The 20,380-nt window shown below is 41.0% G+C and overlaps 1 protein-coding gene across 2 annotated transcripts in view; it reads right to left on the bottom strand.

Annotated features, from left to right (window-relative positions):
- Positions 1-13,332, bottom strand: part of rem2 (RAS (RAD and GEM)-like GTP binding 2) — a 34,469-nt gene extending 21,137 nt beyond the window's left edge. Inside the window, exons 1-3 of one of the 2 annotated variants that reach the window (XM_042225465.1) lie at positions 12,456-13,332; positions 9,384-9,715; positions 6,732-6,805 (exon numbers count right to left, since the gene is read on the bottom strand). In XM_042225465.1, coding sequence (XP_042081399.1) covers positions 6,732-6,805; positions 9,384-9,714 — 405 coding nt within the window. In that variant the 5' untranslated portion in view covers position 9,715; positions 12,456-13,332. Of the gene's footprint in view, positions 1-6,731; positions 6,806-9,383; positions 9,721-12,455 lie in introns of both variants that reach the window. The other variant, XM_005933641.2, reaches the window with a different exon arrangement.
- Positions 13,333-20,380: the final 7,048 nt, after the last annotated feature.

Here is a 20,380-nt window from a genome sequence, read left to right as displayed (position 1 = left end):
CGAGACGTGACTCTGAAGCTGAACGAATCATTCGTCGGCTTCAACTTAGCAGGTAATTCAAAGTACACTGTAATGCATTCACTGTATTATAAAGAAGAAAAGCTAGTTTTCCCCAGGAACCACATGTCCTGAACACTGTGGGTTGGGATTTTTTTTGTGTGTGTCAGGTTGTGTATATGGATTAGTTCTGAGAACAGATAAAATGATGGAGAGTGATTTTACCAAAAGAGTCCGAAAAATTGTAATGAAGGGAATATAATCGAGTAAATTAGTTAGAAACAGTCAAATAGAAGGGTTCAATGGTGCTTCATAGACAAATTGCTTGGGGGGGGGCAGAGCCTAGAGTGTTTTGCTCATCATAGCAAAGATCTTCTGCAAATGCTGCTGATGTCAGACAGACAGCCTGCCCAGGACTTACCACCTCGGTAAATTCTGCCCCAGAGCAGAATGTCTGATTTACAGATGTGTTTTTCTAAGAAATTGTTTGTACAGAGGAACAGCAGATATAATTTGTGCAGACCAAGAATAGCTTTTAAGGAGATACAGCCTGAGAGACAGGGCAGCTTGTAATCCTTGATTCAATTATGAACTCTGCATCATATCAAAAAGTGCCTGAAGATAATCGTGACCATTGGTCCAAAAGTAGAAGTTTAATCACAAGCTGACTTTGTGACAGGACAAAAGTAGTAAATCCAAATATTAAATAGAGGGCTACTGAAAGGACTAATTAAAGTTCAGATCTGAATCCTCATTGTGATGTTGTGGGGGATTTAAAATGAGTTGACTTTGCAGCTGAAATAATTTGGGGTGGACGAGTGGTCATAAATTTACTTTTCAGCACAGAAGGCTTTTACTGTTCAAGCACAACACTTTTATCTGTATGTTTCAAAGACGATCAAATGTGCGTTTTAAAGGACTATTTTCTTTACACGACTCTGTCATTAAACTGGAAAGATTACCGATTTTCATGCATTGTTGTGTTTTTTTTTTTAGCTTTTTTATAAAAACAACTTTTTCCACACATGCACACACACATAGATTAGCATGCACTCTAAAAACCACTCACATGCTGGCTAGTGCCACGCACTACATCAGTATCCATTAACAGTGAGGACAATGAATCACTTATCAGGCATGATTTGCATAACATGTTGTGGCTCTGTGAGCACTCAGACTATTATCCCCTCCAGTTGTGGTTTTAAAAAAATAGGCTGAATCAGAGCATTTGGCCCTTTTTTGAGAGGACGTGTGAGCATCCTCTCACTGCTTCAAACACACATCCTGAATGACTGCAAGCTGTTTGCTTTGCAGCACAAAATACATAAGCAAAGCTACTTTAGGGCCTTTACATGGAAACAAAAGGGTCAAGCACATCCCCACACAATTTTCACAAACATACACAGACATATATATATATATATATATAGGCGTATATAGCCTCCATTCATCTTTATGAAAAGTAATCACATGCACTTTCCACACGCCTGCCTCTTTGGCCTGTGCTGTATTTGTCTGACTGACTGGCTGTCAGAGCAAAATGAAAGAGCAGGAAGATCAATAAAGATGCGAAGGTGATAAATGGAGGAACAGAAAATGACAAGGAAAAGGACAAAGGAGGAAGGCGGAGCAAATGCAAGAAGAGAGGACAGAGGAGCACCTTGCTCTGTGGTAGTCAAAATCTGATAATAGGATGATGAAGCTTAGTGCAGATGGAATGCTGAGTTAGTGGGTTCGCTCTTTCTCTTTTACTTACTTACTGCTGCACAAAGACAACCCTAAGGAAACATATATCTGAGTCCATCTGGCCTGCACTGAGTAAGTCAGACACACGCCTGCACACACATACCCATTCCATAATCCAACCATGAATGATCACAGCTTGCTGAATAAAGCTGGCATCACAGCATAGACTTAGTACACCATAAAGACCGTTAGTGCACCATGGAGACTATTGCACGCCACCTCAGACACACACAAGTGCACAAGCAGAACATACACAAAAGGATAAAGTAGTAATGGGTGTCCCTGCATGACCTAGTTTCAAGCTGAAATATGTCAGTGTGTGGAACCAGCTCCCTGCAGAACTGTCTATTAGTAAATCCCTGAATCCCTGCCCAGATGCTGCTCTGTTCTTGACCCATGACCTCTATGTACATTGAGGATAAAAGAGGATTTCTTTCCAAAACACAATAAAGTATTAATAATATTAGAATTGTTCCATGACCATAGAATTATAAGGTTTGATCTGACTTTTGGGCTTAGAAAAACCTTGCTAACATTAGATTGTTCTTTGCCATTATTACTCTTATTTTATCATTTTAAAAAAGAACGTCGCCCGACGTATGTACAAGCTATGCAGTGTTAACACTCATAACATGGTTGAAGGCTATTTCTCCCATCTTTTTTTATTCTTTTCTTTATTCTTTGCCAATACTGATAGACACTGACATAACAAAGAAGCTGAGGGTAATAAGTCAATCCATCTGAAACAAGCCAGGTCAGCAAATTTTTACCATTAGCTTAGGGTGACCAACCGTCCTCTTTTCCCCGGACATGTGCACTTTTCACGTTCTGTCCGGGGGGATTTTCGAGGACCCATGTGTGTGACGTCATCCCCGAACTGCTGCTTTGTGAGCGCTTGTTCTGCACTCAAGGACGGGACTGACAGCGCGCAGCAACGCGCCTAATGATGTTCAAACGATCCCAAAGCGCAAGTGCATCTTTTCAGACGAACTGCAAAAGAAATTTCCATCGTACTGACCATAGCTGGACTGGCCATCGGGCATTTGCCTGGTGGGCCGATGGAGATTTTTCGTTTTTACAGCCGATGGTTTTGTTGTTGTTGTTTTGTAACGGTATAAACAATCAAAGGTGGTGGATTGGCCAGATGCTGGCCGGTGTGTAAAAATAACTCAGTTATTTGGTGGTGTCTATGGCGGAGCTTCCACAGAGGCTAGCAGGTGGATGAGGGAAAGGGGAGGCAGGAGGAGGAGAGACCCGAGGTGGCCACCGGTCCGAGCGTCAGGTGAACTGAACTTCAGGTGAAGTTATGACCTGCAGTCTATCTGGGTCAGATATAAACCAAGTTTAGGTGGAGTTTATTTTCATTGTGCTAACTTTTTACAGTCAGTTACAATAACGCATACTGCGTACTAGCTAGCATGACGGAGTTTCTATACAGGTGGGCGGGTGCTATGATGTTACTGATAGTGATATAATATCGGTTTGGATATGTGGTGAGAGGGAAACGTGAAGATGAAACCAGGAAATGTCCTTACTGAATCATCAGAGCTAAACAGGTGATGGAGAAACAGGGTTACCTTTAAGGTGGCATATATGAGTTGAAGGGAAGTTATGAACTGTTTCTGAGAGACAAATAACACCAGGATCCTTTTCTATGTAGCTGACAGCTGGTAACTGTGCAGGGGCGGGTCTAGCAAAGTTTTGCCAGGGGGCCAGGTAGGGCATTAACAGGGAAAAGGGGGCACAAAGAAATACTTTTCTTTCTTATTCTCATTTAAAATGTCTCAATTTTAAAAAAAATAATTATCTGAATCTTACAACCAAAGTTTTTTTGGCTTTATGGTTTTTCCTATAATACCTGGTGGGCCGGTCTCCAGTCAAAATACCCTGGTCAATTTTTTGTCCCAGTCCAGCCCTCATACTGGTAATTTTTTTTATGCAGATTAAGCATTATTTCTGTACCATTATTTAATTCCAGAGGTTTTTAAGTTATTTTTTTGCACTTGTTGACTTGTAAAAGCCTATATGACATATTTTTTTCACAATTAATTAACCGCACAGAGAAGGCATCGTTTAAATATGTTAAATATGTTTCTTTAAGCAAGTTCTTCATGATTGAGCTAAGTGTCCTCTTTTTTTGGAAATCAAAATGTGGTCACCCTACATTAGCTACCATGCTAGATAGCTACTGATGTCAAATTATGCTGGTGTTTACTAGGTACAGTGACTAGAAACAACAAACGGGCTAATGGATAGCTGAAGCAGCTAGCAGAGTTAGCAGCAGGGTTAGCGGAGCGCTAATGCTAAACAGCATGCTTTTTGTTGATGTCGTGTTCATCTACTTGTGACCAACAGTATAAATCTTATATACAGTAAATCAATTTCTCTAGTTGACATTGATCTCTTAAATATAGTACACAAAACTGTGACTTCAACCTTTATTTTTGTTTACACACTTATCTGCACAAGATGAGTGTCCCACCGGAGACTAAAACAAACAGAACTGCTTAGGTTTAACCCCTTAGCAGTCCTACAAATTTACAATTAGTCCCCTAAACCATCCAATGTACCGTGGGCGGTACGTCCGACTGCTAACAGAATAATAGCTTATATGGATTTGGGCAAGAAATGGGGAACCGTAAATAGTGCAGAATGACTCTCTTAAGACTAAACAACAGCAAAACAGGAAAGGGAAAAATGTCCAGGGAGTTGCTTCTCTGGACAGAATTCAACACTGAAGTCTGTCTCTGCTCCAAGAATTGGCTGGTTGAACTGTGTTTTTCTTCCTTCCTAATTGAGATAAGAAATGTGGTCAAGCAGCAATTATCTTCTTCCAAATTGCATCCTGACTTGCTTTAACATAATAAACGATCCTACCCTTAGGTGCAGCAGCAAATTCTCCTCACTCCATGCTGATAAACACGCATACTGTGCATCATTGCCCTACATTCTTCCAGGCCTGAGGCTGCACGTTTTGGTTGCTACAATAAATATAAAGATTTTAAGCTATCAAATAACAATGGAAACTTCAGGACTCACATAGGGAAAAGGTGTCCACTTGGTCTTTGACACAGAGACCCTACTGGCTGTTTAAAGCTTAAATCAATGACCAATCTCAGGCTTAGAGTGGAGGACAACATAGGCTGGCTAGGTCAACGCCAAGTGTGCCAGTGTTTCTATTTCTGGCACATCGTGACTTATTTAAACCATCCTATCCCTATAACGTCATCAACACTCACAACGTCCCAGTGTCTGGCCAAGCAGACTCTCAGCCTTCTGTGGCTGTGTTTGCTGGTGTTGTTTTACACATTTGACCAGGCCGATGCAGAGTGTGCATTCACGCACGCGGGTACAGTATGTACATATTTACAGGTTCTTTTGCCCTTACGGTGCGCTCTACCTGTGATTTGTTGTGCAACGCTCCCTGCAGTTCGGGGAAAATTGTAGCTCCGACTTGACGTCCATGTACCAATCAGTTGTGAGTCGAACCGAGAAGTACTTGAAGGAGCAATCTATGGGTGTAAATGCCACCTTTTCACATTTTTTTGGCAGTTTGCATTGCTGGGAAAGGAAGAGGATGGGGCCAGGCCAGAGAACGGATGAAGCCCCAAAGCCAGCAGGGTTGGATGCTGACTATTCCAGCATCATTTCATGCGTGAGCGAGTGAGTGATTAATTCAGCCACATTTGAGTGCGTATGTGTGTGTGTGTCTGTGCATGTTGCTATGGTAACTTGGGTATAGGATGGGTTGCCCCATGGAGAACACTTGCGGCTCACTACAAGACCAGAAGCCTGGCCTCTTGGGATGGAGAGTGCCCGGCGGTTAATGTTGTGCTAGTTCAATGCCCGGCCACGCGTTAGACATCTGGATGACATCTGTTTCTGCACCTGATTGTTTGTATGTGGGACACTCTGCCTTTAGACACTGTGTGCATATATATTGTATCTAGTGGCATTACTGCAAAACAAAACAAAACAAAATACTAGCATAAACGCGATGCTGAACAGGGTTGCTGCCCCTCGCCCCACCAAGTGCAGACGGCCCTGGAGTCTTTCCAAGCTCCCCGCTGTACTGCTTCTGTTGCTTCAGCCTTAATGCCCTGCCTTGTATAAACACGCACATAATAACAAATATAATTAACTCTCAGCAAGATTTAACCAGCAGAATGAGGCGAGCAAGCACGAAAAAAAGCCATCGAAAGAACAGACGAGGGTATTTAAACACAACGACTGCAAGGCAACAACACTGGAGGTGAGAAAGGGGGACCAGGAAAAGTGAAGAAGTGAGCACCCCTGCTGTGGATGCTCCTGAGTTAAATGTGACTAATTCAACCTTAAGAAAAGAGAAAGCCCAGTGGACATCTGGAATAGGATGATCTACCCCACATACTAATTAGAGGGCTCTACTGTTCCATCACATTATTAACAGCCATTAATAACTGCACGCCTTTTGGTTTTGCATAATACGCTCTGTGTCAAAAGGATCTTTTTTTTTTGACAAGCTGGCTGCTGGTGCTCAAGTTTCTCCTGCTACGACAATCACCACCACCAGGTCACATTAACTTGCGCGCACTGTTCAACTGTAAAGACCGATGATGCGTAGCAGGAGCAATTTTAGCCTGCGAAGAAGTTGTCTTTTTTCAGCAGATTTGAATCGAAACATATGTTGTTAACTACTGAGTGATTCCCACTTTTGAGAGAGAGAACTTCAAAGAGATCAAGTACAGCGAACGCTTCTCCAGGATTCCCTCTACAGTGGAGGACACACACGCAAACGCACAAGTAGGTGTAAAAGCAAAAGTAGGAATGCACTCTCTTTACACCTCTTTACACGTGAAATCAGACAAATGGCTTTCCCTGTTCTTCAGTACAGGCAAAGATTATAAAGAGTGGGAAGAGAAAGAGGGCATTGAGTAAGAAGGGACACAGAACTGGTTTAAATGTGTAAAAAAGAAGACAGAGAGAGGACGAAGCTATCAGTCACTCACCTGTTTCCAGTTGTCAAAAATGATGACTTTGCTGTCCTCGTCGTCCACTGTCACCGTATACTCGTAGCCCTCACCTGCAAACAAAACGCCCTCGTCACACATAAGAAAGGACAATGCAGCTCATGTTAAGAATAAATAGGGGGGGTCTGACAGGTTGTAAAAGAAAATCATAACAGGAATTGTGGCGATAAAAAGAATGAATCACAATATTCACCACTTAAGTAGATTGTCTGCATATTCTGCCTCAAGACACTGATGAACCAGTTTAAGTCTTAAAAACTGTCCTTGACCTACTCGAGAGTTCTTACATCATTATCTGTGAAGATTACAGCAAAGCATTTAAAGACCGGGCTTTGGAGCTAAATGATGTGTTTATGAAGGCGGTATAATGCAGATGTTTTAATGCTATTTTGCTCCAGTTTAAATGATGATGGTGATATTCCACATTTTCTTAACTGTCAAGGAATCCCATGAAACAAATGTTTTAAGCCTATATGTTAAAGCCCAGTCTAACTGCTCTGCCTTATCGGCGACTCTCGGTCCAAGCCTCTTTACTCTTACCGAAGAAGGAAATCTTTTCAAACAGCTCGTCAAAAAGGTAGATTTTCCCCATTTCCTATAAGTCAAGGTCAATTTTTACCAAATGCTACTTGAAACGAGATTTATTATTTGGGGAATGAAATGTTTTCAGTTGCAGATTAATAGACATTTTTGAATATTCACAGCAGCAGCGTATATGAGACAGTGAAGATTGAGTCCATATAGAGCACAAGTGTCGAACTCCAGGCCTTGAGGGCCGGTGTCCTGCAGGTTTTAGATGTGTCCTTGATCCAAAACAGCTGATTTAAAGGCTAAATTACCTCCTCAACATGTCTTGAAGTTCTCCAGATGCCTGGTAATGAACTAATCATTTGATTCAGGTGTGTTGACCCAGGGTGAGATCTAAAACTAGCAGGACACCGGCCCTTGAGGCCTGGAGTTCGACACCCCTGATATAGAGAAATAACACATCACGTGTCACTATTTTCGAATCGCATGCTTAATTTTCCATCATCTAATCTCAAAAGGCAATTTTTTTGAGTAATGGACATTGAATCTTATGATACATTTAAAATACAGGCACGTCTGGAATCACTGCGGCGACTGCCGTTGGTACGCTACCTTCCAGCAACCACATGAAACTCACGAATCCCCTCTTTCTAATTGTATGTGTTTTAATTGTTACCGGCAACAGCTGCAAAATCAAAGCACTTTGAAAATCCGATGATTCTTTTTGATACACAAAAGCAGCCAGATGGAGCTACTGTACGTACCCATTAAATATCGTAAATTAATTTTGGCGTAACAAACTGAAGCTTCCTATCATTACACCATTAGCACAAACACTTCTTCTTTAAAATACACAATAACTGTGGAAAACTCACCGGGATCAATGAGATTTCTGCTCTTAGGGACAACAAATCTCCCAGTGTAAATCAATGCTGTCTTTGGAAAGTAATTACTTTGCGTATTGGCTGGTAAGGTGTTACTCCACTCACAGATGCTATGGTTCTGAGCATCTGTTCAAAACTACTAAAAAAGTGCTAATTAAATAGGTGTTGTGTCTTTTTTTTTTTTCTTTCCACACTTTGCAATTTTAATGTGTGAATAATTGAACAGTTTAGTGCACCACTTAAATTCCCCGGCATGATAAGAGTGGCATTGGGGAAACATGTAAAGGCTCCTTGTCTGAGAGGGGTTTTTGTTTCTCTCCCTGTATGATGCATAAATCCAAATGTACAATGTTGGCAGCAATGAATACCACATGATGATGTCAAGGATACGTCAGCTTTATGCATGATGGAGAGCGTTCGTCTCTTAATGACAATGACTTATCGATTGGCCGAGACAAGAGCTGATTATCCCCGGTGTTAAACTGATCTTTGCCACAGACAGACCTGCTGACTGATAGAGGGGGAAGGAGGGTTGGGACAGTTTTAATGAGCTTTAATGGTAGACGTGTATACCTTAAGTAGAAATATACCCAATGACACGAAGACCAATAAACCAGAATATCCCATTTGCCTGGCTGAGGTCACTGAGACCTTTTACATGTCTCTTTATTATATTTAAAGCTACAGCTAGTAGCTGGTTATCCTAGCTTAAACTAAAAAACAAAATAGGTGGAAACAGCTGGTACGGATTAGTGCAGAATCCCTTGGTCCCACCTACCAATCTGCACAATGTCTGCATGCTAAATATAAAAGCATTTGCTGAGCTGAGCAAAAAGAACAGGAAAAAAGGGAAACCTGTAAACCTCTCTTGGAGGTGAGAAATTCAGGATCAGAATTGTAAACCTAAACATAGTTTTACTCTTTGGTTTTATACTTAATGTAAACTAAAAAGGTATAGCCTTCATGCATAAGCGCTACTGATGTACACCAGTCTTTTTTAGACATTTGGACACTACATGATTTAGGTAGTCATGATATGGCAAAACAAAAGTGCTCAAAGAGTGGTTGGGTGAATTTTGTGGTTGGATGAGCGTGCCTTACTGTTTTCTAAAGTTAAACCTTGGTTAAACCTAGTTAAAAACTAAGTGGAAACAAACTATGAATATAGGTGAACATGCATGTATGAAGACATTCCATCAATCTCTGTCCAGGTCATTACCACATGCTTGTGTCTCAGAGTCTATAGAGAGGGATCTGTCTGACTGCCCGGCCAGAGATAAGGCCAGCGACGACTTGCCCACGCCATTCTGTCCCAGTAGCACTATCCTCAGTGCCCCGCCATGGCTGTGGTAAGATGACTGGGCAGCAGCCGATTGGCTGAAGGACTCATCCCGAGGCACCGCTGTGTCACTGATAGGCAACGTGGTAGGCTCCTCCAAGCCCGGGATCCAATCACAGTCCTCGGATACGGCCTCTTCCCTTCGCAGCTGGTGCTTGACAGGCAGGGGTGTGCTCCCTCGCCGAAGCGGGGGTGCCGTCGTTAGAAACATACTGTACTAGAGTGAAATAGAGACAAAATAAGAAAGACTGTCACTGAGCATTGCGGGAGGTGTTGCTGGCACGAGTGCATTCCCAGATTTTTAAAGTTCAAAGCAGACAGCTGATCTACCTGTAACGCTGCCTATTCTTGTCCATGTTATCGCAGGAGAATGTGGGAGGGGGAGGGTACTTCCACTGTGTGCGTATGTGTGTAAAAAATAAAAGGAGAAGGAGGGAGGTGATAACAGCAGAGGTGAGACAGATGAATGGCAGTGTGAGAGAAAGATGCTGATGAAGACACCGAGCATGTCAAAGGGAAAATTAAGAGAGGAGGAGGGAGATGTTGAGGTGGGGAGTGGTGATATGAGGGCAGTAGGAGCTGCTGACAGAAAAGTGACAGCAGGTTGATAAGGATGCAGAGAATGAGGTGGAGACCAGAGAACAACAAGAAGCGTGCATGTAACACGGAAACATTTGGCAAGGATAGACAAAAAGAGACTGCAGCTGTGCGTAATAAGTGCACTCAGGTGGCTATATGCTGCACGGTGAGTGTGTGCACAGCGGGAATTCACATGCAAACAGGTCAAAAACATAAAGTCTGCATCTTTATTCTTAGTCTTTTAAAAATGGAAATCTATAATTGGAGGCTTCCAGTGGTTTTGTATAGAACAATGGCTTTGCTGAGAAAGCTGTGAGTGTTTCTGCACGAGCACAATAGTGCATGTGTGTGTGTGGGAGTGTGTGTTTTGCAGCCACAGCAGGTCAACCACAGAAGACCTGCATTAATATTAATATAGCAATTAATCTAGCTCCACAGCAGCACCAAGCATTGGTGGCTCTGTGTCTGTCTGTGGCACAGCCAAGTACAGTACTGGCACTTAATTAAAGGGGACTGACACAATAATAGGAGCACACTCGAATACATTACAATGCAGTTTACAGCTACTGTTGTGTTACTGAGCTGAGCACGTCACAGGACACGAGCTACAAGTCATAAACTTGCGTGTTGAATTAGATTTGGGTAGGTTGCTATAATGTAGCAAACTAAAAAGGTATAGCAGAAAGGTTAGGTATATTGTAGCATATAGTATAGAATAGTATAGTAAGTATACTATAGTTTATTTTAATATAGTATAGTATAATGTAGCACATAGTATAGCATAGAATACTATAGTAAGAGAAGTAATAGTAATACTCTATACTGTAGTGTAGTTTAGTATACAATAGTACACTATAGCATACAGCACACACACCAAACTTAATATTTAATGGTTTTTTAAATGAATAATGAAAGTTAATGGAAGAAACCCAGTTTCTATTTGGTTCCACAGATATCACGATGTATCAGAGAACTGTTGTCCTGTGAATGTGATACCATCACTATTGTGACATTCACAGGACTATTGTGACAGTACTGCATTGTTAGTTACTCTGTACATACCATTTGTAGTGTTTTTGTATAGTGTTGCATGGAGATGTCTTTTTTTTAAGAAGTCCACCTACTACTGATGAAACTGAGATATTTTAAGAAAGAAAGTGTAATTTCAAAAATGTGTATTCAGTCTGTCTGCTGTTGTCACAAAGCAATGCTGACAAGAAAATGAAAGAAAGCTGTTGCACAGCTCGTTGACTGGTGGTGGTATGACTGGTATAATGTAAAATTATGTTTTTGCTAGTAAGGAGGCTGTAGACCTGACACTGATTCAGACCTCTGTCTTGGATGAAATGTAACAGTTTGGACAGCCAGCCTCAAGATAGGATCCTCTGACTGCTAAACATGACGCTTTTCCTGGTGTAAAATAGAGCACAGAGTGTAACAGTGCAGTCCTTTGAAGTGCACTATAGGGTAATTGCAGTGTTGTTAATATTGTATAGTGTTTTTACAACAAAATGCAGTTAAGGTGTGGCTGATTGTGACACTTGAGTATGTAGCTCTCTCGTGCACACACAGACACATCACTCAGAGCCTGTCGCTCAGGTAGCAGCCAAAGGATCTAATCCTAAATTGTAGACATTGTAAGGAAGTCCATTGTCTGCAGCGCTCAGAGGAGCTTTCCTACGCAGAGACCGTGACCACGGATCGCGCCAGCGTGTCAGGGGTTAATCTCTCTCTCGCCAGGCTGTCTAGAAACTGGGGCAAACAGCAGTGCATAATACAAAATTAATACTACAGACTATGTTTTTATTCTCTCTTCCTTGCAGCCCAATCACACAGACACTGCTGTTTCTTTCCAGCCCAGTTAGTCTTTTTTACTTTCGAGTCTTACGAGCCGTGTTTACTGTACAGCTGATCCATAATTGTGCTCAGCTATGGAGTAACCTGTGGGATTAAGTGCTCCACTATATGGATGGATCGAAGGCGTTTAAGAAGTGTAACACTTGCCGACGGTTTACAGAACACACAGATATCCCGTCACAGCAAACGCCGAAACACCTAACAGCAAGTGGGGTTTAGACCGGGTGAGAAAATCTGGTTCATTAATATTCAGTCTTTAAGTCACCAATGAGCAGTCAAAGTTCGCGTGATAGTGAAAGAAATTAAGAGCCTAAATAATAATAATAATAATAAAACAATTATCTAATAAAAGTGAAAAAAAAAAAGGATTCCTGCACATAGAAAGTGTAGCTGTGAGAAACCAAAGTGTGCTGCAGAAAAAAAACGTAGGCGGTGTTGTAGCAGCGTACCTGGAGTGTGTGGCTGGCTATTGTGCAGAGCGCACGAGGCTGTAGTGGAACATCTGCGTCCCCTTACCTGGTCAGCCATGGTTATCGGTGAGTCTTCTCTTTGCAGAACGAGGCTCAAGTCATCTGTGCTGCTTGCAGACCCGGCATCACATTAACCACGGCTTTAACGCACGGCACACAAAAGGCACGCGCGACTCATTTAACGTGATGTTATTATCCCCTTCTCCGCCGAGTAAAACCTCCCCCCTCCCCCTCCACCCTGCCTTCCTCCTTCCGCTCGCTAGAAATGAGAGGTGCGGCGCGTGGAGCGCCGGGATGGGAAGAAGCAGGCTGCCAGGTGGAAGAAGACTCTATACCTGCGTCTCCGCTCGGCATAGGAGGCGACTTTCTATGTGAAGGAGATGAGGACGGACAGCCACCGGCACCGAAACGCATCCCCTCATGTCCTCTGAGAAGAGTTCCAGCGGACAGCAGTTTGTGCGCTCCTCTCTCCACCTCCAGTTAATACCTGCATGTATCTCTCTCTCTCTCAGTCTGTGTGTGTGTGTGTGTGTGTGTGTGTGTGTGTGTGTGTGTGTGTGTGTGTGTGTGTGTGTGTGTGGGAGTGCGCCCTTGAGTGACTGCAGAGTGATCTTGGGTTGGAGGTGAAGGGAGTGATGAGTACGGGGTGCCCCTCCCTCTTTCCTCCAGCGCAAATATCTTTCTAATGCTTTCAAAAGGCTTGTTAAGTTCTTTTCAATAACTGTGTGTGTGTCAGACACCAGGGTTTGAGCTGCTCCCGTGGAAAAAATATCATTCAGTTTTGACAACTGTTAGCAGTTTCTGTGTTTATGAGGCGGAGCGGCCGCCAGGGGGAGGCAGAGAGACATCTCGTGGATAGGAAAAAAAGGCGCTGCCGCTGAACGCTTGTACAGAGGAATGAGGGTGTTGCCAAAAAGTGATTTCCGGTGTTTCAATTTTTTTAATGTATAATATTTTTGCTATATTTTTGCCAATATTGATAAATAGTCTGGGATCATCGAGATTTAAGGAGGAGTTATAAAAGGATATATAAAACAAGCAAATGACCTGTTTTGCAAGTATCTTTACGTACCTGCTGCTACATTATAATCAATCCAGCTCTTTTTGACCACTTAAAATATCTTTATGTAACTATTATGTTATATTTGTTGCAATTTTACTGCTGGCCCCACCTCTCTTGAAAAAAACATTTTTAATCAATCAGAGTTTTGTGTTCATAAATAATGGGTATATAAAAGTCACTTTGCTCTCTTTTTGGCCAAAAACAGCTTAATATCATTCACGGGAGATATGTTTGATGTGTGTTTCACAGATTATAGGTCAACACGTAATTTAAAACCGTTTAAATACAGACAATCTTTTTTTCTTTTCTTTTTCTTTTTCACACAACAAGTGCCAAAAAATGATTTCCAGTATTTACCGAAAACTCAGTTGTGGTAATTAAGCTGTATAAATGACTTGTTGGCCTATGATCTGGCAAAAATATTTCAAACATATCTCTCATTAATGATATCAAGTAATTTTATACCCAAAGGAATATTATCACAAGGTAGAAATTCCAATCAGCTTAAAAAAAGTAATTTTCAAGAGAAACCTGGGCATGAAAAGTTATAACAAATATAACATAAGATTTCTATAAAAAATATTTTAAGGAACTACAATGATACTCATTGTAGTTCCTTAAAATATTTTTATGTGGTTACAATAATGTAAAGTCACAAAGAGACTTGTAAAACAGGTAATTTCTTTGTTTATATATAAGCTCTTTGTAAATCCTGTTCACTGCAATCTATTTGAAAATACAAGTGAAGATACTAGACATTAAAAACACATAGGAACTTCTGAAATCACTTTTTTGGAACAACACCGGCAGCATCACAGAGAAATAAATAGTAGTAGATGGCCTTCATACATAAAAAAAATCAGAGCTCATTTCAGGAGGGGATTTCAATTCCAGCATAAGTAGAGTGTAACAAGCCCAATTCCACAAAAGCTGGGCTGCTGTCTGCTTTGAGATCTGTTTTGATTTTATGGAGCTACTCGAGGTGAAAAACATGAACACTACTTTTGCATTACCTAGCAACACTTTTGCATCCTCCGACAATATGTTTTATAAACCAATTCCTTCGGAACAGATGGTGTGCGAGGCCATTCCAGTTGTGGTGCCACTTAAGGAAAAGACTGTGGATATGGAAAGGAGAAATGGCACATTTAGTGCTCATAACTCACTTTAAATGGCTGATGTCTGACAGTATCTAACTGGTCGCTGTGACGACAGCTGTAGCTGCTCTTCCCACTTTTACTGGTGAAACACTGACTGGATGTATGAATATTGTTTGTCTTTTACTGGCTGCTGTGATCGATCTATAGTGCTGTGGCTATATATGTCCAGTTGTATTAAGCTTAAATTTTTAGCCTTGGGTGTGTCTACTACAAAGTACCTTCAATACAAGCTCAACCAGCTCACTGGTCACAGACACACACGCACACACACATATGCACTAGCGGTTCATGTCCAGTACATTGGGTTACACTCAAAAACAAACACACGTCGGCCATAATCGTAGCCGAAAGTCTGCAGTCAAGGTCTTAGAGACAGCAGCGATCGGTGAGAGATCTCCCTACATTCTTAATACAGCAGTACAGACTTGTGGTCAGCCATGCAGCTTTGGTTGCATTGATTCACACTGCAAACAAGACCAGTAGAAGACTAATTCAATACATGATGTTTCTGTTACACAACTCAGTCCTCTCCCATGCCAGGTGAAGACATTATTGTGAGGTAAAACAACCATTTTTGAGACGTATGGCAAACTTATGAAAGATGACACAAAAGCAGCCCTTAAAACTATTTCCTGTCACATTATTCTGTTGCTGAAATAAACAATAAAATGAAGGTTTCTGGGAAAACTTCACCTGCTTCCAAGGCACACGGATAAGCACAAGGGTCTAAAGAGGTTGCATTTCCTGCAACACTTTTAGCAGAAAGAACAGATATTGTCACTTGACCAACGGGCTTTGGCATGAGGCCTTCATTAACAAGAATTATATCACGGACAGCACTTTAAAGAACTGACTTGTTTGAGTAGAGAGAGAAATAAATCCCAATTGGAAAATGTTTAAATGTGTAGAGTGTACCGATCCACCAATCCAGTTAATAAATATTAAGCCAGCCCTGAAATTGAGGTAGTCTGGATGAAAACATACAGTCTCAGTCTCATGATCACAGGTGTCTAAAATCACACACTTTATAAACATTTGTGAAGGAATGAGTTGCTTTAAAGAGCTCACTGAGTTTGAGTGTGGTACTATAACAGGATGTCTTCATTGCAAAGTTCTTCCCTCTTACATAAAGTGGAAATGTTTAGGAAGCGCAGCGACTCAGCAAAGATGTTGCAGACCACATTAAGATACACAGCAGGGTCTCCGTAAGTCTGTAACTTTTTAATACACTACGTGCTGAGGCATAAAGTGCATAAAACCAAATGCTCGGCTGCTGCTCTAAACCTCCTCTGCCTTTAACATCAGCACAAAAGCGATGTGCCAGCAGCTTCACAGCATGGGTTTCCACGGCTGAGCAGCTCCTGTGGGTGTAATGTGTAGGTGGCGCAGTACTTTTGTCCATATAGTGCATATGATTCTAAAAACTACATACATACGTCAGCATTATTGATTCTTAAAGATGTGAATATTATCCATTCCACGTGAGCCCCATACTATCATGAATGCTGTATTTACACTACACCTTGATTTAAAAGAAAAAAGCAGATGGTCGCGGTCTTCCTGTGTTCTTTACCCACAGGATGTAGTGTGAATGATGTGAATGATTTCGCCTCAGTCCATCTTAAATGAGTTTGGGCTCTGAGTAAATTGCAGGCATGCGATTTTTTTTCTTTCCATGGTAGAGTTTTGAACTGTGTGTGTGAATGCAGCAATGAAGTGTGTTTCAGATTGTGCTTTTCAGAAGAAGCCAGAGCCAAAGAAACCATGTCCACTACTGAGGTGTGTCCGTTTTCAATGTGCCCAAAGGCCCTAATAATATGAACACAGCTCCTGCAGGTGTAGATTGCCCAGTACTGTTGTCCCTATAATGTGCATGCTTTTTAGCTCTGTCCCTTGCATACAGAAATATTATTTATCATAGATGATGAAATTACTAAATTCTTTGCATTTTTTTTATTAGAAAAAGAACACATATCTGAGATTGTTGAACAAATGCATTTCGTTGCCCTGTACCTGTGCATGTGCAATGACAATAAAGTTGAATTCTATTCTATTCTATTCTATTCTAATTCTATTCTATTCAAATGTACACTCATAATGTTGCATACCCCTGTCTTACTGAATGACTCTCTTGGATGCTCTTTTTTTATTCCCAGTTATGTTACTGATTAATATAAACAGTTAGCTGAATACATAAATAGTAAAATAGTTGTGATATATTACACCAAGTTCTTATTTTTTTCTTCTTTTTTAGAGTAAGCTTTGTGGTCATTAAATTCAAAATCAAAGTGTATTTTTTAAAGTGTAATAAAATTCTCAGTTTCAACATTTCCTATGTTGTCTGAAGGTCTCTGTTCAATGCTTGGAGTGCTCTTTTGATTTCTGGTATAATTTCACATAAGCTGCAGGTTTGAGTGTTTGTAGAAGTACTCACAGCCAGAGGTAGAAGCATCCACAAAAATCAGTTACCGTCTACAATTTTAGACAATTATTTAAGCTATGGTGCTTTTATGTTGTAAAAGCGAAGCTCTCAATTTACCGGTTGATCTACGCCCCTACCCTCACCTATGGTCAAGAGCTGTGGGTAGTGACCAAAAGAACAAGATCGCGGATACAAGTGGCGGAAATGGGTGGCTGGCCTCTCTCTTAGAGATAGGGTGAGAAGTTAAACCATTCGGGAGGGGCTCAGAATAGAGCCGCTGCTCCTCCACATTGAAAGGAGCCAGTTGAGGTGGTCAGATGCCCCCTGGGCGCCTCCTGGGTGAGGTTTTCCGGGCATGTCCCACCGGGGCAGACCCAGGACACACTGGAGAGATTATATCTCTCAGCTGGCCTGGGAATGCCTTGGTGTTCCCCCGGATAAGCTGGAGGAGGTGGCTGGGGAGAGGGAGGTCTGGGCTTCTCTGCTTGGGCTGCTGCCCCCGCGACCCGGCAGAAGAAAAGGCATGGATGGATGCTGATACATGAATTATTATTTTTATTTTTTTTAGCTGAAATCCTGTAATTGCTTAAATATTTGGGAATATTTGTTAAATACTTGTTAAATTTAACTGCAATACACTGAATCATTCACCTGTAAGCTGAAAGTGCAGAACTGTTGAAAGCTGAAGTTCACACGAAAGTAGTTAAATATCTTTATAATGTACATTAGAAAAAAATTTAGTATTGACCAAAGAAAATTTAGAGTCAGCAAAAATCTGAATGAATATTGAAATCTAACATTCTTTAACTTCACTTTAATGACTTTAATTAAATTACTTTAATTCCATTTTAAGAGTGGAATTACATATTTTAAAGGTCTAAACTCAAAACTCTAAAAAGAAAATCTGAATCTTTGCAAAACATCTGCTGTGTGTGTGTGTGTGTGTGTGTGTGTGTGTGTGTGTGTGTGTGTGTGTGTGTGTGTGTGTGAGCAGTCCCCCCACAATGGGAGGTGTGTTAATTATGAATATTTTTGTCGGTTCTGGTGGTAAGTTGAATTTTACAAAAATCTATTGAATCCTATTTACTTTGGTGGACAGAAAAAAAACTTTTCATAATGTGGAACTTTAGTATTAAATTTTCAACAGTGACTTTTCTGCTCTTATTTGTATTCAGCAACCAAAAATATTGTGGCAACACTGAGAAGACAAATTATTAACAGTGTGTTGTCAGATAGAGGTGAAGGTGTGGCTGTCTTATAGCTTTCTGTAGCAGAACGTGAAAAAGCTGACTCAATTCTTATGACCAGTTCTCGTCTGAGGTTCAGACCAGAATAACGTAACTATAATACTGAACCTAAAGTATGATCCTCGACCCACCGGGGAACCGCTCCCAGCTGAAGTCACAGAGTAGCAAACAACCAGTCCAGAGACAGACTCTAATATAGCATCACTTCATCGCTCACTCCTGAACTCCTGTGAACCACAATGAGTGTGAAGAACCTGCTGAAAATCTGTCCATGTCTAATGTTCTTCCAAGTGAAGAACCTCTTTCTGAAAGTCTGCGAATGTCAAATGTTTTTTCCAGTGAGGAATTCCTGTTTGAAAGTCTGTCAGTGCTTGATGTTCCAGCAGTTGAAGAACCTCCTTAAAATCTGTCAATGCTGGATGTTCCTAACCCCTAAATCCAAAATCTTAACTCCTATCAAAATATTTTTTAAACCATGTGGGTGTATTTATGTCCGCGTCTCCCTCAGTAACGTGTCGCGTCCTCTCTCTTGGCTGTGTTTCCTCGTGTGCCCCAATTCCTGCCTGCACACAGCACATGACAATGTTAGGGTTAAGGCTGCAATAGAAAGCCACGAAGTAAATAAAAAGTGCTTCAATTAACAATCCGGAGCGTGTCATAGGGACGCAGAAAGGTACCTTTCGCTTTACTGTGACAAGGCTGGGGCTGTGGCAAATCGTCTGTATGTTACGCATTGGGAATGAGAACGCTCTGTGTTGAGACTCCTCACTGAAAATACAATGAATCTCTATGTGTCGGTTACAAGGTACTCCATTCACTTGCATCCACACAGTTCAAAAAGTTTACATCTCTTAGCTTTGAGAGATACATAGTTGGAAAGTGGACCACGATGGCAACGTTTTGAGGGTAAAATGATGGCTGTAGAGCGAAAACTGTGGACAGAGCAGCAATTGAGAGATACATTTTAAAAATGAATCTTTTGGTTTCTGCCACTGTGGCAGTTGGTCTTCTCAGTGAAACCGCCAACACTCCGTCCCATAGACACCCATTATAAACTCTGAAACACATGAAAAAAGCATTAAACCTAAACTGGAACTGAAGAAAAACTATAAAAGACAGTGGAAAGATAAATAGTTCAATGTCTTGGCTTTGTTTTAAAGTTTGAATGATGTGTGTAGGTCAACGTATGTGGAAGTAGATAGAGTTGAAAGAGGAGTAGGTTGAATCCTCTTTGCACATTCTCTCCATTGAAATACATTATAAGTTTTTTTTTATAAAGTTGTTTATTTAAAAAGACACAAAAGTTAGAAATGAAAAAAAAAATAGAAGCACACAAATCTAAAAGAAGAGGAATCTAATGGTCTTGAATGGTTTGGAGGTGTTGGAGGAGATAACCTGTGAAAGACATACAGAATAAAAATAGCATCTCAATACTGCGAGTGCTTAATCAGCATTCACACTAAAAATCAGCTTCCCGTAATGCTGCGTTTCTTCTCGCCACATTCTGTCCCTGAGTTCAGACTATTTTACAATTCAGTGCACTTTGCTGCTAACAGTGACTGGAACGAGCTGCAAGGCAAGCTTTAAGTTTGGGGAAACAGCTCTCTCACTGTGGAGTTATATAAGAATTTTATTTCACAGACTAAAACAGTTAGTCTGGTTTTTTTGGTTTGTCTGTTTTTAAATAAAGCAACAATGACTACAGCACTAACAGTGATGCTTGTTACTGTTGCTTTTTTTGTTGGAGATCTTGTGGCAGAGGTTGGTAAAGTGTATGCTGTTAGTATCCATGTCAGAATTTTCCCTCCACTACTATTAAACATGAGACATTTTAATGCCTTCTGTTGACCCATGCAAACCCAGTTTTTCCTGGTTTTTCATTTTCATACCACTCTTTTAAACCTGTCATCAATCGGTATCTTCGTTCTTGCAGTCCGCACTGAAAATCCTTTTATGGCTCAGACTTCTACTATTGCAGATACAGAGATTTTTATCCAATTTTGGTTCCTTCTGAAAGTGCACCTGACTCATATCTACCGTCTTTAATATAAAAGGAATCAAGCCTTGCAAATGTACTCT

This window comes from Haplochromis burtoni, unplaced genomic scaffold (assembly GCF_018398535.1).
Source record: "Haplochromis burtoni strain Fernald_Lab_line unplaced genomic scaffold, NCSU_Asbu1 Contig_172, whole genome shotgun sequence".
In the NCBI taxonomy this organism is placed as follows: Eukaryota; Metazoa; Chordata; class Actinopteri; order Cichliformes; family Cichlidae; genus Haplochromis; species Haplochromis burtoni.
This window is presented reverse-complemented; position numbering and strand designations above follow the sequence as displayed.